This window comes from Branchiostoma floridae, chromosome 13 (genome assembly GCF_000003815.2).
Source record: "Branchiostoma floridae strain S238N-H82 chromosome 13, Bfl_VNyyK, whole genome shotgun sequence".
NCBI classification, from domain to species: Eukaryota; Metazoa; Chordata; class Leptocardii; order Amphioxiformes; family Branchiostomatidae; genus Branchiostoma; species Branchiostoma floridae.
The window spans coordinates 15,362,413-15,387,496 of NC_049991.1; the positions used below are offsets into that span (position 1 = coordinate 15,362,413).

Sequence of the window (25,084 nt, forward strand, 5' to 3'; positions counted from 1 at the left end):
AGATGCATATTTTTTTCAATCAAAGATGAGTTCTTAACATTGTAATTACTTTATCTGCTGCTTTATTTCCATTGGGCATATTGCTGTTACTTATGTAGTGGGCCCCCTGGAAATCAACTAAAAAATTGAAGGGGCTACCCACATGTCTGGAGATGAATAAATAAATAAATAAACTAGTCTATTACTTCTTCCTTTGAGATACATAGAAAAAATGTAACTTAAGTTAGAACAAAAGCTCTCAAGAGTACAAGTGGACTTATAGTTATAGCAAAATAGTGTGGCCTTGAACAAGAACCAAATTGCATCTTAAAGCATTGTAAAGAGAAACAAATAAATAAACATTGTCTATTATGACTGACTTAGCAGCTGGCAGAAAATATGCATAACGTAAACATTGTACATTGTTGGGTTGCTGACAGGTTGGCGATCAGGTACAAAGACCATATACATCAAAAACTTAAACAATTCGGACAGGTCATGACCAAACTGGTGGCACAGTGAGCAGTTGCGGGATGGTAACTTTGTGGTTATCTAGGGTCGATGACTCAGAAACTGGAGGTATCAGGTCCCGTAAGTTGCGCCCTTGGGAAAGGTGCTTTACACCAAAATATTTTTCACTCAGCTCAGGTGTAAATAAGTACCTAACTTAGGCTGAGGACATTCCTCAGGTAGGACCTTGTGTTTGACAAGAGTTCCACATAAAGCATGTTAAAGAACCCACCACACTTTAATCATATAAGAGTAGGTGTCCATCTACTGTGAGTGGATCAAATATATCAGGTTGGATATGCAGCTTGTGCTCTTGAACAGTACAAACCTGGTGTGTTATGCCATTATGGGGTTTACATGGGGATGTAATACAAACAATGACACAAACAAATTATCTACTTTTTCCAGCAGTATTCCACTGTTAGGTATTTCTGCAGCTGCAGTGGTCTGAACATCTTGCAGCTGCAGTCTTTTTTCAAAATGATCTCTCCACTTTTCCAGTCGAGGTACTACAAAAAGTAAAACATCTTGCGGAGCATAAAGTTCAGGAGAAGTGTTGCATTATGTAAATACAACCAACAGATATCGCACGGTCCGGTTTCCTGACATTTTGATGGAGTGTTCCTTATCATCGTCCAACAGTAACAGCAGGCGCCTTTCGCTGAAAAAAAATCCCACCCGGACTTACACAGTCGCACTTACTCCTGCGCCTGGCAAGAACGAAACAGCGCTTTTAATCGCACTTACTTCCCCGCTGAGATCAATGTTACAACGCAGACCACATCATCTAGTACGTGTCCACAAATTATTTGTCAAAAACAAAAGGAAAAGTTAGGGAAGCACCGTTACCTTGAAATTCCGGATGTCAAATTTCTCTGTCTGTGTGGCTGTGCCTCCGCAAAAATAAGTCACAGGTTGAAGACAGATTAAGCCTACTTGTTATCCGACATTGCAAAAGTGGTCGAAAAGCGCCTGGTCTACCTCAGGAGCGCCCAGAAATAGCAAAACACGACGGACAATGATGAGGACGACACGAACACATTTGCAAACCCGCCATGATTAATCTGGAATGGTCCACCAGACAAGTAAAGGGGGTACTAAATATTCATGATGAAGACTACAAATTCTTTTTGAATAAAATTGATAATATTGTACTAGAAGAATTTTTTTAATTGATTGAATGTTCTTGAATTTTAAATGACTTGTGTACTTTATGTTTGATTCTAAGATATTGAGAAAGTTGTGTCAACAAGAGCACCACATGATAAAATGAAACCTCTCAAAATTGTGACTTGTCGAAGACCAGTCCATCTAGTCATATAGGTGTAAATAAGATCATTAATCGTCTTAATAAAAACAATATCCTTCTATAAAAGTTATGATTATGTCTTAGAATATTGATTATTTTTATATTTAAAGTAATTTTAGATTTTAATATCATTTTATCGGGATATTCCTAAAATTGGGTATTTCGGTACAATTTATTTTACCATGTAATTAATGGCTTCGTCCAATTTTCTCGTTCCCAGGATAATGACCACGGGGTGCTGAGAACGAGTTTCCTTCCCGTGATCCTTCAGAGTGTTTTCCTACCTTGGCAACAACCAACATGGCGGATCAAGAGGATAGGTACGAAATTTGTGATTTTCCTTCGACGTTTCCTAATGAAAATCAAAGAGTATCATAGTATCTGACGTGTCTATCGTGTTTTTAAAAACTTTAGATCTTTTTAGTTAAGCTGAATCTCTCAAGTTGGCAAAAATCATTGTGTTTTATGAAGTTTTTGGTCAGTCAATCAGGTGCTATTAAAGCTACGTTGATTGTTATGGTTTCTGATTCTAAGACAAAGAAATTTGGAAACTAAATGTTGTTGAAATTATGACCTCTTGAGTTTGTCGACACAGCCTAAGCGTTTCAAATGCATGTATTTGATAAGGATTAAGTATTATCCTATTCTGTTGAGTAAGCAATTTACATGTCTTGCTAAAGTTGCTTGTACGTTTACCAGTTTTTATAGTATCAATGATACTGTAAATGCAATTAATTTCGCGGGGATTTAATTTCGCGGTAGCGGGAAAAATGACTTTTCGCGGTGGATTTAAGTTCGCGGTAACACCATAGACTGCAATCTAAGACCATAGTAGAAAAATGTTCGCGGTGGATTTAAATTCGCGGTGCAGTGGTCACCGCGAAAACCGCGAACATTAATCCACCGCGAACATTTATGCATTTACAGTATCATAGATGAAATCAACATCATTTTGATAGTTGCTGTTGACAATACAACTACAAGAAAGAGTAGAGTAGAGCAGATTAGATTCTTCCATTGGGAAGCAGTTTTCTGCTGTTGCAACTGTGGCTTTTCAAATGGCAAATTTAGCAGTGTAATGACCACAAACAGTATTGATGGCTGCATCCTAAACAAGGAGGTTCTTGATCCTAAACAACAAAGTAAACATAAAAGAAATGTTACAGACAGTTAAGTCATGAAGTTGCGAAAATGAAACCATAACTGAGTCTTGATATGACTATAGTATGATATGGCTACATGAGACACAGTTAGAAAATAAGAATTAACATGACCTGCATTATATTAGCCTGGATGCCAGACTGTTTCCAGGGTCTATACAGCCTGACTCCTTGGCTCTGGGGCCAACTAGCCTTACTAAACTCTGCCCCCAGCGGCTGGCTCTACGAGGGGGTCATTAACCCCAGCCTGGGATGGGAGAGGATGGGGCCAACATGCCACCAAGGAAATTCTAAAGCAGGCCCTGAGTTAGACCCTGATAGATGTCATTGAGATTGGGTCGGCGTCTGGTATCCAGGATAACAATATAATTACAGATATCCCATTTGAATAACACCTGTTGTTACACAGATGATAATGGTGTCACCTTTTCTCCCCCAGACCCCCATCAGTGAAGGAAGGAGAGGAAGCTGAGCAGCCTCCTCCTGAAGCAGAGGCGCCTCCTGGTGAGTCTATCGCTTACTGCAGTTTCAAGATTCAGAAACTCTCATTCTCAACGATTGCAAATCAACTTGCATAAGGCAGTTGTTGACTTGACCCCTCATTCATGATAATGATTATGGAGTTATTTGCGCAGCTCTTTTTTTGTTTGTGTTAACTACAGAACCTGTAGTTTGTTACATGTACAATGTGCCTCCATAAAAAAGCTAATTGTTTTGGGTGTCAGTGTGTGTGTTCGAATGTCTGTGTTTGTTGGTCAGTGTGTTTGTGTTTCCGGAGATTTGAGGTCAGTATAATTTAAAGACCTCTGGTTGGGTTGTAATGAGGTATGTGGGTAGGTCTTTGGAGGATGAAGCTCAAGACTGATCATTGGTCTCCCGGTGGCTGTCCTTGGTACTGAAGAAGAATTATTGGGTTTTGAATATCTTGTTGAAGGAAATGGTTGAATTACAATGCACTTTGTTTCTGTAACTGTAAAGCGGAGGCAGCAGAAGCCTTGGAGGTGCCTGCAGAGGAGAAAGCCGCCAGCAGGCCTGCATCAGCCAAGTCGGGCAAGTCTGTCACTGATGTGGTGTCACAGGTCACGGTTCAAGCTTTGAAGGAGGTGAGTATCTCTGCTAACACAACTTACTATGAAGTATAGTCCCTCATTGATTACCTCTTAAGATAATCATCATTTGGGAGAGTTCTTCACTTTGATGAATTTTTTTTAACTTAGTAAATTCTTTTGGTGTATTGAAAAATATGTATATACTCAGAAAACAAATGGTGTTCATTAGCTTCATGTATACTTGACTTGTTGGAACAGTGTTATTTCTATGCAAGTGTAGGAATATCATTGTAAATTAGCCTGGTATCATACCATATTAAAGCTCCAAAGTCTCTTCTGTCCTAGTCTTCCGCGTATTTGCGGCGAGTACAGAAGATACTAATTGTGAATGTGATGTTCAGCTATATGTACCAAGAGCGGTGAAATCACTTTTAAGAAAAGTGATCACTGTCTACCTTATGATTATCACCCAATTGATCATGCATGTATCCTCAAAACCTCATCACTGAGCTTGGCTCTAACCTGTGCATGTCTCGTGTCGTTCCATCTATCCGTCGTCCTCCCTTCACAGCCGTCAGGAGAGGAAGAGGTAACCAGTGCTGTATCACCGTTATTCACTGTGTGTCTAACAGCATTGTTGTGAACTAGTTCTTCTGCGTGGTTGTGTTTTGTGTTTTAGAGTCACGTTTCCTTTGTTCCCATGCACACACTGTGTATATGTACAATGTATACCTGGTACAATTGCTGTGGTTTTAGGATAGAGTTTATATCTATTTGTTGTGATGTTGAGAACCTCAGCTAAGTGTTTGCTGTTGGTTTCTCTTCTAATTTAATATGCTCACCACTTGGTTTCTTTGTGTTGATTAGATAATAATACCTAGATGATCAGATTTCTACAAGTGTGTGTGATTTTTCTTTCCAGGTGAACTTGGTTGACAATGTGTGTTTGGCTGCAGTGAAGTTATCCCAGTATAATATAATATCTCTGGAAGTCGTTTTCTAGTTTGACAATTGCATCACACATTTCCTCACATTTACAGTTCAAGTTACCAGACATGCCTGCAGAACAGGCAGCGGAGGGAGGGGAGGAGCAGCAGCCAACAGAACAGCCAGCAGAGGGGGAGGTTGCAGAGGGAGAACAGCCAGGAGATGTAGAACAGCCAGAAGGTGAAATTTAGGACATAACATATGAAACATGTCGATCAACCTTTTAACTGAACCCTAAAATAGGTTGACATACAAATACATGTAGAACTGAACCTTTCCTATTTTCAATTACAAAAAATAAATGGGATTGGATGACACTAACTAGCCTCTATAGCAGGATCTAGGGCTTCTTTTTCTGATGGCATAGATGGTAATTGAACTTGGTTACTATTACACTCGTGTGACCCTAGTGCAATAGAAACCAAGTGCAATAGAAGTCAGGAAAAAAGTCCAAGAGCCTGCTAAGAAAGCTTACCTTTATCAATGAAAAACTCTCTTAAAAGCTACCATACAGAGGAAACATTCTAATTACCTTTTCTTGTTGCTCCAGGTGCTGAGCAGCCTGAGGCCGAACCATCTCAGCCCGTGGCAGAGGGGGAGGAAGCTCCTGCAGAGGCCCCTGCTGAAGGGGAGGTGGCAGCAGAGGAGGCTCCCCCTGCAGAAGAAGTGGAACGTCCCATGAGTGGAACCAAGCCTCCTTCTAAACCCACCAGCAGAGCAGGTAGACAATGGGACATTGTTGTAATGATCATGAACTAATCTAGGCTGAAGTATTCGTATGGCATTACGTTTTTTCAGAAAATACATCTCAGTACATATCATACTGTAGAAAAATAATGTTCTCGATACACAGCCAATGTGTGACTGGCATTTACCTGGCCAACTTTTGGTAACTTGTCATCAGCTACCTTTCATTCATTATTACTGATTCTTCCTTGGCATATTTTATTTTGCTCTGAGTGTTTAAATGAAACATAACGTTCTAGTATGAACAGCTTGTCCCTTGGATATCACCATTAGTTACAGTGAAGAATGGAGTTTGAAGTCCTTGTTGTCATGTGTTGGTCACAGGAAGTGCCAGGTCAGGTGGAGAGAGGCCCGGCAGTGGCCGGCCTGGCAGCGGTCGGCCTGGCAGCGGTCGGCCTGCAGAGGGGGAGAGGCCACCCAGTGGGCCTCGTGCTGCTAGTGAGGCTGGTAAGTCAAGGCAATGAAGACAAGGAATCATTATGATAGACTTTAATTCTAAATGGAACTTATGTGGCCTGGCTGTCTTACTGAGGGATGCCTATGGTAAAAAATACTAAAACTTTTAGTAAAAGATGTGAGTTAGCTTGAGGAATGCTTTGTCCTCCATACATTGTGTATCTTTGGAAATCCTCTAGCAGTATTTGTGGATTACTATTTGTAATCATATCTAATAGTATTGCACAATCACGTAGTGTACAACAATATCTCTACTCTTACTGTGTAATTTGGACCTGTAACCAATATTTAGTGCATGTCGGGCACAGTTGATATTGAACCGCAAACTAGGAACAGACTGCCTTACTTCCAACGCACATGCAGGCAGTACAGTGTAAAGAAACCTCTCTCATGGCTCTATCATATGCATTAATTAAACCCCAGGTTTGAGTGCTGGAGGAGTGAGCGCTGGTATGATCAGCACAGAGCTGCCGACGGGGATGACACGATTCGAGACACAGCCTGGGATGGACAGTGACCTGGAGGAGGGAGCAGAGGAGATGGAGGAGGCAGAGGAAGGGTACTCTGACACGGAGAGCGAGGGGGAGAGCGAGATGGTGGTTCTGGACCCTGACCACGTAAGCAGAGACTTGCATTTCTTTCCTCTGTGTAGTCAGTATGATCAGATCAGATGTGATTGTCAGCCATATTAACCTGTTCTTCATTTTACTATTAGTATTACTAAAGACATTGATTTTGTAAGTCTGTATCCAATTGGTCATTGTAAGAAGCAGTTTCATGCACCATGTACAAAAATGCTATGTCTTAGTAAGTTACAAAAAGATGCATTGATTTTTCTTCTTCTTGTTATTCAATCTTTATTCAACAGAACAAATTAAAAGTACATACACAAGACAAACAATATAATATAAGAGTAGTAACACACAAACTGAATTGTGTACACTTTCTACTCAGTGAACACATTTCTGCAAGATCACCCATTTTCTGTAGATGTATCGTTTATACTGATGGATAATTTCCATAGATAGGATGATATTTGATCATCTGACCCTTCCCCTCCCATCCAGCCCCTGATGCTCAGGTTCCAAAGGGCCCTGAATGCTCAGCTGTCCAGACAGAACCAAAGGATCACACTGGAGCTGAAGGAAATGGTGAGTCAACAGTTGTTGGAATGTGATGATAGTTGTTAATAGATAATATGTGAATAGGTCTTTGAAAGACAAAGGGTAAGGCTGATTTTGGGTCCCAAGCGGTGGTTTTCCTTGTTTAAGTGTAGAGCCGTCGGTTGTGGCGTTCGGCTCGGAATCTGTAGGTTCTGAGTTCAATCCCCACCGTGCCCCCGACGCTGTGCCCTTGGGAAAGGCACTTTACACGACCTTCCTCACTACACCCAGGTGTAAAAATGGGTACCTGGCTGACTTTGGTCGGGGAGGTGAAAGACAATCTTTACCTTCTGTCTGTACCGTGTATGTGGCACTGTTGATATGAGTTACAAAACTTGAGTGCAGTGCCACATTGTCCTTGTCTGTCCAAGAGCAAAATAGAAAAAAAAAAGTGTAGAGCCTGTGAATGTCCCAGACTTACCATGCCTTGTGTACTACACAGCAAGAGGCCAAGAAGAGTAAGCACCAGGAGCGGGAGGACCTGTGAATAGGTTTTTGGAAGACTCAAAATAGAATATGTATAGAGCCTGTGAATGTCCCTGTCTAACCGTGCCTTGTGTACTACACAGCAAGAGGCCACGAAGAGTAAGCACCAGGAGCGTGAGGACCTGGGTGTGCAGCTGTACGGCCTGCAGCAGGAGCTGGCCAGGAACCAGATGAACCTGGAGAGGAAACACGACACCTACGCCAACGTGCACCAGGCCAAGCAGCAGGCAGAGGAGAAACTGGAGGGAGTCCGGCTCACGTACAAGGATGTGCAGCAGAACGTGCTGATGGAGAGGACCACAGGTGTGTCTGTGTGGGATTGTGATGTGTGTATGTGTGAATCTGTTAGTATGTATGAGAGTGTTTATGATTGTGTGTGTGCATGCAAGTGTGGGATGGTGGTTTGTGTGTGAAAGTGTATCAGTATGTATGAGAGTGTGTATTCTTGTATATGTGATTGTAGTGTGTGAGTGTGTAGGTATGTGTGTGAGTGTGTGTGTGTGTGTTTGTAAGAGAGTGTGTATTAGGTGCATGTGTATTTGCTTTACTCTATACAGGTGCATTACTTCTATTTTACATGTATGATGTAGCTGTATGTTGATGCAGGGTATAAGAAGTTGACATCTGTGGCTAACTACTTGCCTTCCTCCCACAGGAGCCAAGCTGCAGACAGAGACAGAGAACCTGGCCACTCGGCTGCTCTACATGCAGAACGCCAAGGAGGACGTCAGGTCGGACATCGCCGTCATGAAAAGGGCTGCAGAAAAGGCCGACACTGAAGTGGCAAAAGCTGAGCTGGCAAAGAAACAGCAGGTATGGGAAAAACGAACACTTTGGTAAAGTAGAGGTACAGCAGTCATCCTCAATATTGAGATAATTTAAGGTGAAGTATGATGCTTTTTGAAGTAGCTGTCGGTTCTACAATGTGGCCTTGCTAAGGGTTGCACATTTTGGGACATGACGCATATACAGGCTTCTCTTTGGTCAGGGCTTATTTGACAATATAGATGTCAAGTAGAAAACGGAAAAAGTATCGAACAAAGGCATGTTGCAATCAGTTTAAATGTCTGATATCAGTTCATGTCCTCAATGTTTGTAATGTACCATCAAACACTGCCAGAGGGCAGATGTATTTTTTTGGCTTTTGCTGCATTGCCAGCACAATCTCCTTGATGTCCCCAGTTTTAAATATTGCTTACTAAACCACTCCCTTTCTGCAGGATCTGTATATTGACCGGCTGGTAGACGTTGTGGATGACCTGAGAGAGAAGATTGCTCTCTACGAGGCTCAGATCGCTGCTCAGACGGAGGAGACCAAGGCTGCCCGGGAGGCGGTGTCCGAGGCTCGCACCGAAATAGACGTAAGTTCAAAGTACATTTATTTATTTATTTATTAGGATTCTCCATTTGGAGGGTATGGCGAAACAGGTGTTAAGGACACCTTTTCAAAGCCGCCATACACACATGTGCACATGTTCGCACATGTCTACACGCGGCGGGGTTGTACCGCCCCTTACGGGGTGCTATAAACATTACTACTAGGGATATCTCCAGGACCTGTCCATCCATTGCGGGATGGAAATTCGTATGCTGAGATGGACAAAACTTTCACTTCGTCCGCCCAAATTATCTGAACTTCATGACATGACAATGCTGAAAACGTTACATTGCTGAAAATGTATTTTGGTCAGTTTAAAATGATAGATTTAACAAGGATCTCTCATCGTTAATGACACAAAGACTCGTGCTTTTAGAAAAAAACAATTGATGATTTTCACACTTTTCTTAGCCCATGTGAGGGTCCTAAGAACCAGATAACAACAGTGATATGTAAGGGACTTGATTGTTAGGGAGTTAAATATAGGGTTGTTAGCATACACATCTTAATGTTTTGACCTACATTTGTTGTCCTACAGGCTATAAACCTGGAGAAGAAGCAGCTGTTCCAGCAGTGGACCAGCAGTCTGATCGGCATGAGGAGGAGAGACGAGGCACACGCCGCCATGAACCAGGCACTGGAGTAAGTAACGGCTTAGTCATGACACTTATGCAGTGATTCTAGTCCTGGATGAAACTAAAAAGAAGTGTTTATGTCACAAAATAATCCAAAGGGAAGGGTTATGCCTATCCAAATTTACATGTCATGTAAAATGGGTACCTGACTTAAGTTGGGAAGATAAAAGGCAGTAGAAGGAGAGGGTTGGGCTCCACCTTCCTATTATCTATCTTGTCCTAGACACGATAGATGACTGCCCCTACTGCCTCAAAGGCTATTGGACTACCTGTGTCCTTTTACCTTTGATTAATTTGCTGTCTCCAGGTATACATGTGTGTTAGGTTGTCCTGTCAGGAATACTATCTAAAGTAGTGCGTACGTTATTGGTCAACAGTGATCAGAGACAGCGTGTCTTGTCCCTGACATGGTGGTATTATGTTTGGTTGCCCAGCTGGTAATACTACATAAAGTAACAGAGTGTATGACTTGTCAACAGTGATCAGAGGCAGCGTGTCTTGTCCCTTGAGACTGAAATCGACGGGTACAAGAAGTCCATCACCAAGGAGCAGGAGAAGAACGAGACCCTGACCATGGTGCTGAACAAGACGGAGTCGGACATCAGCACCACCAAGAAGCTGATGGCGCAGAGCCAGACCAAGCAGGAGGCCATCAAGGCCGAGTACACCACCTACACACGGGCCCTGCACGAGACGGAGCAGGCTCTCAACAGGGCAACGACTGTAAGTTCACCAATTCTTCTTGGTTTTTACTTGTGGGTGGAAATTTGTAAAGGTTGTTAACGATTACATTGATCGCAGGCTCTCGACAGGGCAACTACTGTAAGTTCACCAGTTTTAGTTGCTGTTTGGAGTTGTTTTGATATAGTCCAGGCGGCTGTGTACAAATTTGGATACTAAACAAAATACTTTCAGCATGAAAGGGCATCAGAGTTGGTAAAATATATGAAGAGATAAAGTGTTCTTCAACTCAAAAATTGGACTCCATTTTTTACTGTTAGCCAGTCCCTCTTAGCTTCTGACCTGTACACAATCATGCTGTCAATTTTGAAAACACAAAAACACAAAACAACTGTACTTATGATATAAGAGAATACTTCTTCACAACCAGTTGATACACACTATTGCTTACGTTTCAATGTCTCTCAGACACCTTCCTTAGAGCTTCTGACTGGAGTTTTGCTTCTTGCCACTAGACATTGTATGTATCAACAATGTACATACCAACCTGATAAAATTATTTTTGGAAATAACTGTACTTATGCCATCATCTTTTCCCAGGACCGTACCCTGCGTCTGAACGAGCTGAACGCGCTGCGGAAGCAGATCGAGCGTGAGTACCAGGAGAAAGTGAACCTGGAGGATGCCATCATGGAGAAGATGCGGTCCCAGCTCACCATGGACAAGGCTGCGCTCTACACCAAGAAGATGACCAGCAAGCTCAGGCAGAGGAAGAAACAGCTGGTATGTTTACAGACACTACCTCTGTACTTTGCAGCTTGTTTCGGTACTTTATCGACGCCGTCTTATGTTTGTAGTTTGTCTTGTGATTTAAAAAATACAAATGAATTGTATGAAATTGTTACTGGTAGTGGTACAACATTTGGTATAAAATCTGCACTGGCTGTCCTACAATTTGTCACTGCTGTATGGCAGGACAATTTTGCACCAGTTCCTTTCATGCCCTCCTCTCAGGGGTACTCTTCATTAAAACACTCCAAATTAAACAAACATTAGCAAAGAGGAAAAAGGGGCATTGATAGATCTGAGAATAAGTAAGATTTCATGACCTTTGGTTCCTTCCCCTCTCTGCACAGGAAGCGGAGGTGGCTAAAGTCGAGAACGAGATTTCGCGTGACATCCTGGAGATCTCGTACACGACGTCTCGCATCAAGCGACTGCAGAAGACGATGGAGGAGCTCGATGAGGAGATCCGCATGAAGAATGACATGATCTCCAAGAGCGAGGGCGAGATCATCAAGAGGAACGCCGTGATCGAGAGGAAGCAGGGCGTGATCGACCAGTACAACAAGAGAGTGGACCAGCTGCTCACCAGTACTGGGGTATGCTTCCCGGTTTTTAGCTTTACAGTAATGCAAACTGTAGTTTTAAGTAATACAAACTGCATATAGAAGGGTTCAAGACATGTCATGGAGAAATTCTAATAGTGAATGAACTACAATCGCCATGTATTTATTTGTTCTAAATCTGGCAACCTTGTGGCTGAAAAACATTTTACTTACAACTGTTCATCTTTGAAATTACAAAATTTGCATAAAATACTATATAAACTGTTCCATCATTGTCATTGTCTTAGATATGTGGCTGAGTTAACCTGATAGTTACATTACCTTGATTCCAGTCCAGTAGCAAAGGATTTTGCTGTTCAACTCAAACTTTAAGGGGAACAGACCAAATTTGAATCTCTTAATGTCACTCTGACTACATTTCTCATAGTCAGTGTGAACAATTTTGAACGTCTAAATCTCATGTTACAAGAAGATAAAGGAGACTATGAAATAATCTCTAAGCAGATCCTACCATAGCATAAGATAGTATTATAAGCTGCCAGACGAGTGAAGCCGGCCTAGGAGTGTGTTTGGCTCCCAGTGGCTGATGACTGCCTTTGGCCAGCTACATATACATGTATACTCTTTGATACTATCTTATGCCACTGGTAAATCTACCTGGAGATTAACTATGAAACATTTTGTAGGGAGAAGAGCTGGGTCCGCTGGAGATCCAGATCAAGGCCATGAACAAGCAGATCGAGGATCGACAGGCTGAGATCATGGAGCTGCAGCAGTTCTGGCTGCGTCAGCAGGGGGAGCTGGTCAAACTCACCAAGGACAGGGAGGAGCAGGGCAAGGACCTGGAGAGGCTCAAGAAACAGCTGTCTATTCTCACTCAGAAGAAACTTAGGATTGAAAGTGAGTCTTTTTAATGTCCATTATCACTCAGAAGAAGCTCTGAAGATTGAAAGTGAGCCTTTTTACTGATTAAACTGCTGTCCATTCTCACTCAGAAAAAACTCAGGATTGAAAGTGGGTATTAATACTGCAGAAAGCAAACATGCATGATACCTAGGGGTGGGTACCAGTACAGAAAATTCAGGTCCAGGTATGGTCCAGGTACAGGAACCTGGACCTAATCGTTTGTGAAACTTGTAATGGGCAATACTCAAAGAAATGGTCCATTTTGCTAGTTGGGAATTTATGTGGTAGAGTATCATGGTGGTAACGTCTATGTTCATGATTCTTTCAACATGTTGCCTCATTGTGAACATCTTTAGCAACATCTATCCATTGCATGGCAACACGTCTTTAACAATATATTACCCTTTGCATTGCAGATGAAATCGAGGGCCACCAGCGTGAACAGAAGGACATTGACCACAGCATCAGTAACATGCGCAACGACATGGTCAAACTCAACACCCTGCTGACCAAGGAGAACAAGCTGAAGGAAGGGATGCAACAGGTGGGTCGATTTTACTCTCAATCAGTTTTGGTTTGAGTTCTCTCCGCTCTCCCGTCAATACGACAGATGAGCGTCTATGCCACCTTTGCCTTCAAGTCTGTTAAAAGTGTACAACTGTTGAGTTAACTGAGCACTTAGGATCAGGCAAGGAAAAAGAGAGCTCCTAGCAAAATTGCACATTGTACAAACCTGTGCATGACAGGTGTAGTTGTCTCTGCATCCTTAGTTGTCAGTCGGATGAAGTGTGGCTGTAGGTGTAGGCAATCCTGACCACCCCCATGTGTCCTTAACTTGGCACTACTCCCAGAAGAATGAAGTTTCCTTACCCCTTCTCATACAAGTGTCTACATATCAGTCTAAATATTGCAAGCATAGCATAGTCACACCTATCCTGTGACTTGCTCCACAGATTGGTGTGAAGGGATGCATACAAGAGAGGGTAAATACATGTACATGTATACAGCGACAGGTCTGATTTGGAGGAATGAACTTGCAGCTTCCTTGTTTGTACTTGGTCATTAGTGTTTGGCATTGACTGATATCCTGCCAGATATAATGATTGATGTTTGGTACTGGTCAAAACAAAGCAAGTGAGAATATCTCAGGAAGAAACAACCATACATCCATGGAAGAACATCTGTGACCACTTTCCTTTCCTCCTTCCCCACAGGACAACATCTTGGTAGAAAACGACTTCATTGCAGCCTTGAGGGAGGCTGAACACGACTCTATCAGCATGCAGGAGCGCCTGGAGGCCCTGCAGGAGGAGAAGGAGAGGCTACTCAACAGCCTGGTGGAAGCCGAGTGAGTCTTCCTTGCTATGTTTACCTGCAAGAAAGGGAAACATTGATTTGCTCCATTTCTTCATCTTCTTCTTGTTTTTGTTTTTTTCTTAATTCCAAAGAAATAAGGTCAATGACCTGGACCAGATTGCCACAACCATTACTGGAGGTGTCCCCCATCCCAGTTTGCTTGTTGGGATGGAATAGAAATTTGCTACATGCATCCAAAATATCTGAACTTCATGACATGAAATTGATGAAAGCTGAAAATGACAGACTTGACAAGAAATATCAACATGATCTCCCAAACAATAAATGGGACGGAAAAAAATGAAACTAGAGATAGCCCTGATCAGATTCTTAGTACATGAAGATATGAGACATGAGTACCTTCTTTAACATGTTTCCTTTGTGTGCAGACGTCAGATCATGTTGTGGGAGAAGAAGACCCAGCTGGCGCGGGAGGTGAGATCTGCCGTGGACTCCGAGGTCGGCCAGGGAGAGATCCACGCCATGAAAGCTGAGATCCATCGCATGGAGGTAAGGAGATGCCCTACTCTAACCAACAATTAGTAATTCCTTTGTTTTCAAGCTATCGTTACTTGCATGACATGTACGCCTATGGAAAGGGTCTTATGACGGGACATAAGCTGTGGTCCACTGTTCATTGTACTTGTCAAAAAAGCTGAGGAATTTCTCCAGTACAATGCACCTTTATTACTGTACATAGCATCTGTCTTTTCTGTCACAACTAGAGGAAAATTTGCTCAACAGCTGAACTGGGTTGAGATCGCTTGCACGTTTTAGTACCACTGACCAGTGACTTACCTTAGGCTTTTTTCTGTGTTCTAACCACAGTCCTCACACCACACTTCTTTCAGACAGCTGGAGTTGTGGATTGGGTTGCTTCATTCTTTTTTGTAACTGTACCATGTAAGGTGGTTGCCTGTACCATGTATTTTCTGACCAAGTTTTACCGTAAAAGATTGTTGCAGAAGCATGTAACCACACAGTCCTTCCACCCCACAGGTGCGGTACTCCCAGCTGATGAAACAACAGGAGAAGATGATCCGGGACATGGAGTCTGCCGTGTCACGCCGAGACACCATCTGGGTGCGGGGCGACGCCCAGGCCAAGACCAACAAGAAGGTGGTGACACAAGGAAACTTCCAGAAGAAGCTGGGAGAAATGAGGAAGAAAATTAAGCAGACTGCTCAGGTAGCTTTGGTCTTAGCCTCCTCAGATGCATTTTGCAGCACATTTTGCAATCTTACAGAAAATCTAATCAATAGATAGAATGGCACTCAAGAAGATTCATCTTTTTTTTTTTTACTGGCTTTACCATATTGACAAGATTGATTTGAAACCCTTAACCATGTCCAGATAATGTGTACATGATAACCATTTGACTATGAACTGGATTGCCAGGCCGTTCGATGTTTGAACAGCTGACCTTATTAGTATCCAATCTTTGTGTTGACTCTTTACGTTTGGACTTTCAAGTTAAATTGATTCATGTCTGATAAGCATGTTAAGTGTATGGATGTATTTCTTGTGTCTTTCATCAGTAGTTGTCTCAGGGTTTCCTTGGTTGTCTCCCCCAAAGTCATCCTCTCGTACATATAGTCATCACACCTCTCCATACCCCTTCTATTGCTCACTTGCTATTGCATTGTTGCAATTTTCAATAAACAAAACGTTTTTCTTGACCCAGGATGCAAATGGGTGTGACCGTGAGATCCAGGAGTTACGGCAGCAGCAGCAGGAGCTGAGCAAGATGCTGGAGGACAAGCAGATCACCTGTCAGCAGCTGCAGAGCTCTGTGGACACGCTAGAGGGCGATATTGACAACATACAGGAGATCAAGGAGAGGGTGAGAAACACATGGTCGCTGTTCTGTTTGCACAGGGAAGCATTGTAGAGAGGGTGGTGTAGAGAGGAAATGCGCAATTTTTAGGTCATCTGTTTGTGAAATAGTGTGGTAGTGGGCATATCTGTATGTCAGTCGTTGACTTTTTACGATGTCCTGCACTTATCCTTGAGTCAGTAAGATTTTTCTCTCAAATCTGATACTTTTTTTTTCATTGTAACACTGTGACATTTATTTTCCCTTTGCCATCGCTAAATAATATCATTGGGTATTGCTTACATGCAATGCAGCTACCTTTGCATGTACATGTAATAAAAAGAATGGTTGTAATTGAGATTTTAAAATCATGTCATAATCCGTTAAGAATTTCATGCTTGTATATGAGCAGACACAGCCAATGACAAATGTATACATATTTGAAACTCACTCATATGAAAACCCTCCCCATTATTTCAGAACCTTGCCGAGCTGGTTTCCAAACAGCAGAAGGTAAAACACTACCAGGCCCTGAAGGATGGGAAGTACAAGCTGCTGTGCAGGACAGAAACCGCGCTGGAGAACGAGACACAGAAACAGCTAGACCGCATGCAGACCCTCAACGCCATCGTAGACAGACTGAATCAGGAGTACCCCCATGCACAGCCCGCTCTACGGAGGGTCACGCTCACTCTGCAGTCTAGGGGGGTGGTTCAAGACAGTGCCTAGAGACGTCATAGTGTAAAATAGCTATTTTTGAATGGATACAAAATATGTCACACCTTCACTTTCGATGGGACAATCTTTATGTAAAGGCAAAATCTATGTTGAATATTGTTTTCATATTGTCTATATTGGAGCTATCATCATCTACATAGATTGTTCCAAATCTACTGGATAGGTGTAAAGTCTATTGCATTTCAGAAAATCTAACTTGAAACCTCATTTTACTGAAACTGATAGTCAGGTTGGTTGCCTTTTAGCAATTTTGCATTGCACAAAATACTTCATATTTTGAGCATCAAATTTGAATATGTAAAACTTCAATAATGTACCATCGCTGGCTGTAGAGGAAAGTTTATCTAGAAATATCTTCACAAGATAGTGAAAATTGTACATGAATTAGAATTGTAAAAAAAAAATTAGTAACATGACACGCCTCTGATGGCAATTCCAGAAATCAAAGTGCTTTGCAAGAACTTGGGGATAAGATGCTTGGAATGAATATAGTCATCCATGCCATGTTTATATGGTATAGAATTCTGATGTCAAGTAATTCTCACAATTGGCAAATACTGTGTATAATGTATTTCTAGGAATGCCCTTTGCACAAATGTATTGTGTATATTTTGTTCACTTCTCTGTAATAAAGGATGTGTGTTGAGTACTTCTGGCATACATGTGGTATTGTTCACTGTTTTTCAAAGCTACAATGTACATGCCTGCTACATGTAGTCTATGTGACACAAACTCTGATATCCAGGGCTGTAACTGGACCTTCCACTAGGAGGCTGGCGGATGTTGGGCGGGCTGCTATAAGCGAGATTTAATCAGGCTACATGCATGCCGAAAAATTACACAGAGTTTACTTCACACCATAACTTTATTCCATACTATTGTCAGTCTGAAGTCTATGATTCTTATTGCATTATATTTCATTTACCCCTATACACAAACTATATCTCCCCAATAAGTTCAAACTGGGAAGTTCTGTTACACATTGGCTGAATTCTACATAATCTCTCTGTACAGAAGGCAAGGCATACCAGGAATTCATGTACATCAGTGCCTATCACTATCAGAATGACTTCTTGGATCTCAAATCATAAATCAACCATTACCTAAAGATGATTACAACATGATAACATAAATATATACATCCCATACACTGAAAGCAAATATTGCAAGTACAACACAACCTCTGTCATTTGGAAGAGCTTAAACTTACTAACTTATAGCTTAAAGCCTTTGATAAATAGGGAATTCGACGGATTCACTTAAAGTAGCAATACAAAAACATGCAAATTCTATCAACAAAACTGATGTTAAGCAGAGTTTTTCCCCTGTCAAAACTAAGCAGGTTCTGTAGCATGTAGTGGTTGAAAGCACCAGACACTTCCGGCAGGTTAAATAGCAAGTTAAAGGGACATTCAGCAAAGGCATTTTTTACCTCCTTTCACTATAGTTTTTAGTATTACCAATAATCCCTTCCAGAAATTCCTTACTAGCCCTTGCAACAAGTTCTACTCTACAATACTTAGTAACTGCTTGAATAAATCAGATAAAAAAATCATTTTGCACAAATATTTTAAACTACATTATGTACCTGATCCCAATCTACAGTTCTCTGGTACAAACCACATAGCCACCTCTTCCTCTACTTTCTTTCATAATATAAACCATTGCAAGCAACTTTGACTGTCGATGTATAATCTCATCCACCGCTCTAGTACCATTAAGCATCAGTAGGTGTCGTAGCTGTCGCCTGCAAAAAAGTAAACAGTTGTAAGGGTTCAGTACAGAGCGGAAACATTTCAATAACAGCTGGGGTTTCCTTTTTAGATATTGTTAAACAGCACCTGGAATTTGGTGTGGAAAACCTAGATGTTCAGTGTAAAATAGTTCACTGTCACCATGAGCCTGCAAAGCTGGTGAGGTATCTTGAAGGGCATTTTTTAAATTACAATACAGACAAGAATGCACAGAAAAGAACGCACACTCCCTTTCCTAAAAAGACAAGCTTCCATTCCCATCATTTGTCAACAGATATTTCAAAAGAGATTCTTAATCAAAGGACCAGTAAAAATTGATTTTCTTACCCTCTGTAGAATCTGCTGGCCCAGGAAGTTGGTTGCTATTGACGACAGCTTCTTCTTGCCGCCTACTTTACACCTGATGTAGCCGTACAGGTTTGCAGCGCTCAGGGAGAGTCCTACCACTACCACAGCCTGGGGAGGAGGGAACAGTGGGCATGTCAGAACCATTCACTACAGCTGGCACAAAGTCCTGTGAGATTCCCGCTTAGGCCTACGTCAGGGCCTATTTCCAAAACTTGTCCCAGCCAGGGCAGGGAGCATTCGGGAATGAAAAGTATGATAAAAAGACACCAAACTACATGAGATGTAAAGAGAATAGTCATGGACATTATTTGTGTACATTTTTACATATACATATCAATTTTTCGTTTCCTAAAACAGCCCGGCCAGGCCCCGGTTTGGAAATGTGTTGTTATCCTAAGCACAAAGTCAAGGAAGGGCATAAATTCTTTGCACAAAGAGCTAGACAGTACATTATGCACATGTAAAACTAGACTTAAGTGCATTACCTTGAAGGGCGTGTAAATGACACTGTTTGTTAAGAGACTCATTAAGCTTAAGAGTATCATGATGTACATACCAGCCAGTTGAGCTTGAGGGCAAACAGAGTTCCGAAGAAGAAGAGGCTCCAGATGATGGGGCAGATGATGAGCCCCAGCCAGAACACACGAGACTCTGCAGCTGTGGGCGGCAGGGTGCCTGGTTTCTGGGGCAAGGGGAGAAAACACTTCAAAAAACACAGAAGTAATGAGGGACTGGGTAGCTCAAATATCTTCTTTAATAGACAATAGCTATCAATTTACATGTAACTTCTATATTTCCATGGCATGAATGTTGAATATATCTTATAAAATCTTCAGTGGTACTGGTACCACACTATACTGATATCAAACTGCTGTCCAGTTCAGAAACTAAAAGAAATGCAGTTTCCTTATTAGCTATTGAGCTCTACAGCTGTACTTCACAATGAATTTACCTGAATTTACCTGAACCGCAGAGACTCCGTGGCTTGTCTCTGCAGTCAATGAGAAACTTGAAGGAACTGGATGGAGATAAAAAATGCAGACTTACTTTCCTGGCTTCAAATATCCAGTGACTTTTGCCGTCTTCATCAACATGGTTCCACCACCGGAGGCCTACCAGTAATCTGCCTGTAAAAAAAATTTACAGGTCTTAGTGGCAAATGTGCAGATGTTGACACACTGGCGCACCAAACTGTAGGTGTTTTTGGTACCCTTTTTGACAGATTAGCTGTGAGGCTCGGTGGGCGTCACTCCACTGTCATGGGGGCAGGGGCATGGCGAGTATTGAACTTGGGACCACTGATTCCGATTCCAACGCTCTAGCCATTGTGCCACACAGACACATTGCAATTTGATCCTGTCAAGTAATGTTAGTAGTCAGTACTCAGTATTGTTAAGTGTAAGACAGTGTTCTGTCCAGAAATAACAATTCAGCTGCTAAGCTGAGGACTGGGGCAGACATTAAAAAAGTGACCACCTCTAGATACATGGGGACTACCTGATGCCTTAAAGCTTCTCACCTGTTATGTTTTTGACAGTCCAAAAGTCCAGCGACAACATCATGACAATCATGACAAAACTGGTGACGAAACTGTTACTGAAGAGCCCACAGAACAGGTAGGTGACTATGGCCAGCACACGGAAGAACAGGTGGAAAAAACATGCCACTGGATGCCTGCAGAACAAACAGACAAATCTTTTATTAGTTACTTATAAGAGGGAACTTCTTGCCTAGTTACCATCTTATTTCTCCCGGGGCTCCTTACACTCGCTGCCCTAAAAAAATTAAGGTAGTGAGTGTGAGGAGCCCCGGTAGAAATAGGATGCTACCTAGGTTAGGAACTTCAAACGAAGAGTGTGTTGAATAAGACAACAGGGCTCTTCTCGACTTCTGCAAAAAATGTTCACAATAATCGAACCTTAACATTAGGGATCCAAAGGCTGTCCAGTTTTATAAATTCTAAAAATTGTAGAGATGTGCAAGGAAACCTGCACATGATAAGTACTACTTGTTATGGACTAAACTTTCACGTAAATAACTACAAAATCATAACAGCTTGGATTAGCACACATTCTATTTACTGAGATTAAGTTCTTTACATCAACACATAACGTTACATCTACTATCTGGTACGGGCAACCTGCAGTCACAAGCCACATTAAAACAGTCTCCTCCAATTCAACAAAGTTAAGACTTACCTAACCAGCAACCACTTTTTACAGTCCCAAGGGAGCTTTCATATCTGTCTCGACAACTAAAATTGACTGACAGAGGCACTGAGCTGAGCAGCAACCAATTTGAGCATTTCTGCAGACACTTAGCCAACCTACTAAGCAATCATCTTTTCCTGTCAGTCTATCTTTAGAACCGGGGAAGTGATTGGTACTATGACATGTACATGTAACCACATTAACCACATTCATGACCCTGACAACCTGTGTGGAGCAGCCACCTGGCCTCACCAACTTTTGCTCATTTTTTAGACCCTCAGATTGTTGAGATCAGCTTTGATTATACATGTACGCTAAAACTGTAATGTCTATAGCCTTGTAGGTACAATTGAACATTGGATGGTTCATTAGGTAACAGTCACTTTGCCAATCTTATATTATTTTAGAATGAGGTGACGTGGCCAGTTCAGTAAGATCGCACCTGACATTGATCTTTTCCGCCCCCCTCCCCCTTCAACTTACCGAACTCTCTTATGTCTCATAGCATCATCTTCGCTGCCAAAGTCAAGGGCGACGTCTTCTCCGTCATCCATGGCTAGTTATAATCTCGGTGGATTCTCAAAATTTCTCATAAAGAGCTTACAGACGTACGAGGCAAAGGTTTTCGACGAAGGGCTGGTTACGTGTTCAACTTGTCGACCATTTTGAGTAGAACGTCACCTCTTCTTAGCGCCCTCTAGCGGAATTAGCTAACTTTGCAGTTCGATGCAATCACGTTTTCGGTTTGTTTCCTTCATTTCGTCTTGTATAACGGTTAACTAACGTTTTGAAGTATAAGTTTTCTTTTCACTGTTTCGTACCTATCTCAGTCAACGGTAACCAAGTAAGTATTGTTGATAATATGCTTTTACACCATACAACTATACAATGTAAGAGAACAACAATGCAATGAATTCATCATGTCAGTCCATCATTTAAAGACCACCAACCAGTCTAATGAAAGATACTCTTGAGTCAGAAGTAATACGGTTTAATGGGACAGTGCAGATTGTTAATTAGGTGTTCTGCTTAAGTACAAATATTCTGTTTACAAATTCCATTTAAAAGGAAGAATCTTACACGAAAGTAAACACATGGTAAACTTAAATCACACACTTTTTTTATTATGAACTTTAATAGGCATGTAAGTTTACAGTGCAATAAACTTATCCTTCTTACAATGATCCTATTTGGGAAGACAATGATCAAGCTCCTTTTTCCAATTGTTGACAACTTAGTGCCACGTAATAACAATTAACATTGATCCCACTCCAAGAATAATATAATCCAGCTTCTGTATATACATTAATTCAACCATTTCTGAAATCAATTTTGCAGACTTACATTGCAAATTTTGCAAAAACAGAAAGCCTACGGTTTCATTAACTTAAGACTTTCACATCACATCAACTCCTTCTGTTAAATATTCCAGCTTTCCTTATCATCTAATCAGTTGCAAATGAGCTACCATCATTTTTTAGCCTTCAGCTTGTCTAGGTACTGTTGGATTGACAGTTGGACTGATTCCCTGGTGGTCTCATCCCTGAATGTCTGGATGTCCTCCTGCTTTCGTTTGCGCAGCTCGTCGAGGAGCGGCTTACGGGACGCCATCTTGGTGATGGCTCTGGCCTGGTCCGGAATCTTCAGCCAGTTCTTCACCTCTTCTTCAGCAACAGTCTGTACATCTTCTATAGGCACCAGCTGAAAAATATCAAATACACATGCAACATCAGTTCTAAATTCAGGAAGAAAGTCAGGAATAGCCTGGTATCCAGCTGTAATATAGCTCCCGAGTCTCTTCTCTCCTCTTCGCAATTACGAAGAGGAGAGAAGAGACACGGGAGCTATATTACGGCTGGATACCAGGCTAAGTCAGGAATCCAGGGTAGTTTTTCCATATTCAGTATTAGCAAAAAGAGGCATACATGTCTCCACAAAAAAGTCCACATGATCTCTAACATCAATTTTGTCAATTTGAGAGAGGAATGTACAATGTGTTCCTCTTCATTACAAGCTGCAACTCAATTTCTAACTTATCTACAATATACCCTCACCTCCTGCCATCTGCTCATTTGTTAATCAAAATTTACCACACAGTGAGATCAAGAGAATTTGTACAGGTTTCTCTCTTCTTTAATGGCTCTCTGCCCTCTTTTTTCTCCTCTCTTATTCCCTCCCCTTCATCCTCCCTCTTTCCCTTTCTTTCCCTCCAGGCCCACCTTGTCCACCAGGCCCAGTTGTAAGGCCTTGTTAGATGGATACAGAGCACCGACCATCAGGGCCATCTCAGCCTGCCTGTAGCCGATGGCATCAACCATCATCTGCCGCAGCCAGAACGGGGCAACTAGATCCAGCTGGGTCTCATTCAGCCCTGCAAAATTTGTCAAAATAATTAATGAGTAATTAATGAGTAAGAATGTACAAGAAACATCTTGACAATCCAAAATAGATTAAGATTAAGGGTGGACTGATGAGGTTTTGTTTACTTTGGTTAATATTCCATCTCTTGACCCTGACTTCATGTTTCATAACTTATGACATAGGACATTTCAGTGGTACTGTTTTTTCACTTCACATGATAACCCAAACAGCACTAATCATTCTCAAGGTGGAGCTGTAATTAAGGACATCAGAGATCAGACACTGCAAAAAGTTGAGAAGGGTTTGGGATGAGTTGACCAGCGTGTTGGGCCAAGGTGACTGGGCCAAGTTGGTTAAGTGCCAAATCTTCCTGATCCCAGTAGCTTCAACTCTCCAGTGGAAAGTCGTTCAGCACCATGGAAAGTGTGCAGGTGGCTTCACTTGGCAGAATTTCCTCTTATTTACCTAAGTCCACAAATGAAGCTTTTTTTTAGAGTAATAGTAAAAAGCAAAATTATCAAAATCATATTCTAACACCATATAAGTTGAAGGGGCAACCCACTGTCTTCAAATGAAAGGAATAAGTTTACCTATCACAAAGTTTCCCTCTGCCATGATGCGGTAGTCACAGGCCAGACTGAGCAGGCACCCTCCGGCAGGGGAGTGGCCATTGATGGCTGCCATGGTAACCAGGCGGGAACCATACAAGGATAGCCACATGTCCTGAACCTTCTCCCAGAACTGACCAACATAGTCAGGAGATTTCTGTAATAGGGAAGACATAACAACTTAGCATCAACTTCCAAGTTGTTCCACCCAGAGTCACCCTGAGGGCTTTGATATCTATCAGAAGTTGGAGACCTAATCATGTACATAAAAGGCCTTTATAATTAGACGACTTTGGATGGGAAAATGGAACAAGACAATTGGACAGGTATTTGGAACTACTGATGGGCCTGGCACAAACTCCCCCAACAAAATATATCTTTCTTTCTTTCGATACATTGTCTCAGCTTTTAGGTCTCGCGAGGATATCATTCATAAAATTAAATAGTGTGGCATATTTGGGGAATGTGGCTTGACGAAAATCTTAACTAACTTTAGACTTGACACAGTATATAAATTTACATTTGAAAGGTCCACAGAGTACAAATCAAGTGACCTCTGACACACTGACGTGTGCACAATCGCTCTTTTTATTTCCTCAAATCACCTGATAAAGTTCCAAGATGTCCAGCCCAGCACAGAAGACTTTCGGTTTGTTAGAAGTCAGGATGAGTGCCCTGCAACTCTTGTCCTTCTCCAGCTCTTCAAAACAACTCCTGAGGGACAGCAGCAGAGCGGTGTTCAAACTGTTGACGGGAGGGTTGTTCATCCGGACCGTCGCGATGCCACTCTTCTCATCCTTACTGACTAGCACGTTCTCACTGCTTGTGCTAGATAGTCTACCGTTCGCTAGTGCACTAGTAGGGGATCTTTTTAGAGATAAGTTTGAGCCTAAAGGAAAAGTTTTGACAAACTTTCTCCAGACTCGCCCGCCAGATGCTATGAACGTCGCCATCTTGGTACTCTCGTTCCCAAGCTTAAAATTAACCGCTTACTACTCAAAGAAAGCGAAACAAAGGTATTGAGCCATAGATTTGATATGAGAAGTTTTGATAAAAATAGTTCATCGATTTATCATAAACGATTAACGCAATTTCCTT

At 41.8% G+C, this 25,084-nt stretch overlaps 4 protein-coding genes across 5 annotated transcripts in view; 1 reads left to right on the forward strand and 3 right to left on the reverse strand.

Moving 5' to 3' along the window:
• The window catches only part of LOC118429059 (TBC1 domain family member 16-like), a 45,445-nt gene extending 43,887 nt beyond the window's left edge, over positions 1 to 1,558 (reverse strand). For both annotated transcript variants that reach the window (XM_035839410.1, XM_035839411.1), the window contains exon 1: positions 1,339 to 1,558. The gene's annotated coding sequence lies outside the window, so the exon portion shown is untranslated. The remainder of the gene's footprint in view (positions 1 to 1,338) is intronic.
• Positions 1,559 to 1,986: 428 nt separating this feature from the next.
• Positions 1,987 to 16,974, forward strand: LOC118428790 (coiled-coil domain-containing protein 40-like). Its single transcript, XM_035838996.1, has 23 exons — positions 1,987 to 2,118; positions 3,398 to 3,462; positions 3,937 to 4,061; positions 4,579 to 4,596; positions 5,048 to 5,174; positions 5,545 to 5,715; positions 6,066 to 6,188; positions 6,621 to 6,814; positions 7,265 to 7,348; positions 7,930 to 8,149; positions 8,502 to 8,659; positions 9,067 to 9,207; positions 9,763 to 9,866; positions 10,339 to 10,582; positions 11,141 to 11,323; positions 11,677 to 11,922; positions 12,576 to 12,789; positions 13,212 to 13,339; positions 14,010 to 14,143; positions 14,541 to 14,661; positions 15,151 to 15,339; positions 15,836 to 15,994; positions 16,448 to 16,974. The coding sequence occupies exons 1-23, from the start codon at positions 2,099 to 2,101 to the stop codon at positions 16,694 to 16,696; spliced, it is 3,417 nt and encodes a 1,138-aa protein (XP_035694889.1). The 5' UTR covers positions 1,987 to 2,098; the 3' UTR covers positions 16,697 to 16,974.
• Positions 16,975 to 17,551: 577 nt separating this feature from the next.
• On the reverse strand, positions 17,552 to 21,696 carry LOC118428789 (Golgi apparatus membrane protein TVP23 homolog A-like). Its single transcript, XM_035838994.1, has 6 exons — positions 21,501 to 21,696; positions 20,327 to 20,481; positions 19,855 to 19,934; positions 19,364 to 19,489; positions 18,787 to 18,915; positions 17,552 to 18,452 (listed from the first exon to the last, which is right to left on the reverse strand). Exons 1-6 carry the CDS (start codon positions 21,569 to 21,571, stop codon positions 18,423 to 18,425), a joined length of 591 nt encoding a protein of 196 aa, XP_035694887.1. The 5' UTR covers positions 21,572 to 21,696; the 3' UTR covers positions 17,552 to 18,422.
• A 299-nt stretch (positions 21,697 to 21,995) lies between these two features.
• On the reverse strand, positions 21,996 to 24,945 carry LOC118428788 (enoyl-CoA delta isomerase 1, mitochondrial-like). The gene is made up of 4 exons (XM_035838993.1): positions 24,592 to 24,945; positions 23,969 to 24,143; positions 23,237 to 23,388; positions 21,996 to 22,718 (listed from the first exon to the last, which is right to left on the reverse strand). Exons 1-4 carry the CDS (start codon positions 24,937 to 24,939, stop codon positions 22,488 to 22,490), a joined length of 906 nt encoding a protein of 301 aa, XP_035694886.1. The 5' UTR covers positions 24,940 to 24,945; the 3' UTR covers positions 21,996 to 22,487.
• Positions 24,946 to 25,084: the final 139 nt, after the last annotated feature.

Excerpts from the sequence above, each read along its gene's own strand:
- LOC118428788 (XM_035838993.1), bottom strand. The coding sequence starts at position 24,939 with ATGGCGACGTTCATAGCATCTGGCGGGCGAGTCTGGAGAAAGTTTGTC. Across the intron at positions 24,144-24,591 it reads ACATCTTGGAACTTTATCAG|AAATCTCCTGACTATGTTGG; the intron begins GTGATTTGAGGA and ends TCCCTATTACAG. Across the intron at positions 22,719-23,236 it reads AACTGGGCCTGGTGGACAAG|CTGGTGCCTATAGAAGATGT; the intron begins GTGGGCCTGGAG and ends GATATTTTTCAG.
- LOC118428789 (XM_035838994.1), bottom strand. The coding sequence starts at position 21,571 with ATGGATGACGGAGAAGACGTCGCCCTTGACTTTGGCAGCGAAGATGAT. Across the intron at positions 19,490-19,854 it reads GGATATTTGAAGCCAGGAAA|AAACCAGGCACCCTGCCGCC; the intron begins GTAAGTCTGCAT and ends CCCTTGCCCCAG. Across the intron at positions 18,453-18,786 it reads GCCAGCAGATTCTACAGAGG|GCGACAGCTACGACACCTAC; the intron begins GTAAGAAAATCA and ends ACTTTTTTGCAG.
- LOC118428790 (XM_035838996.1), top strand. The coding sequence starts at position 2,099 with ATGGCGGATCAAGAGGATAG. Across the intron at positions 14,144-14,540 it reads AACAGCCTGGTGGAAGCCGA|ACGTCAGATCATGTTGTGGG; the intron begins GTGAGTCTTCCT and ends CTTTGTGTGCAG. Across the intron at positions 15,995-16,447 it reads TACAGGAGATCAAGGAGAGG|AACCTTGCCGAGCTGGTTTC; the intron begins GTGAGAAACACA and ends CCATTATTTCAG.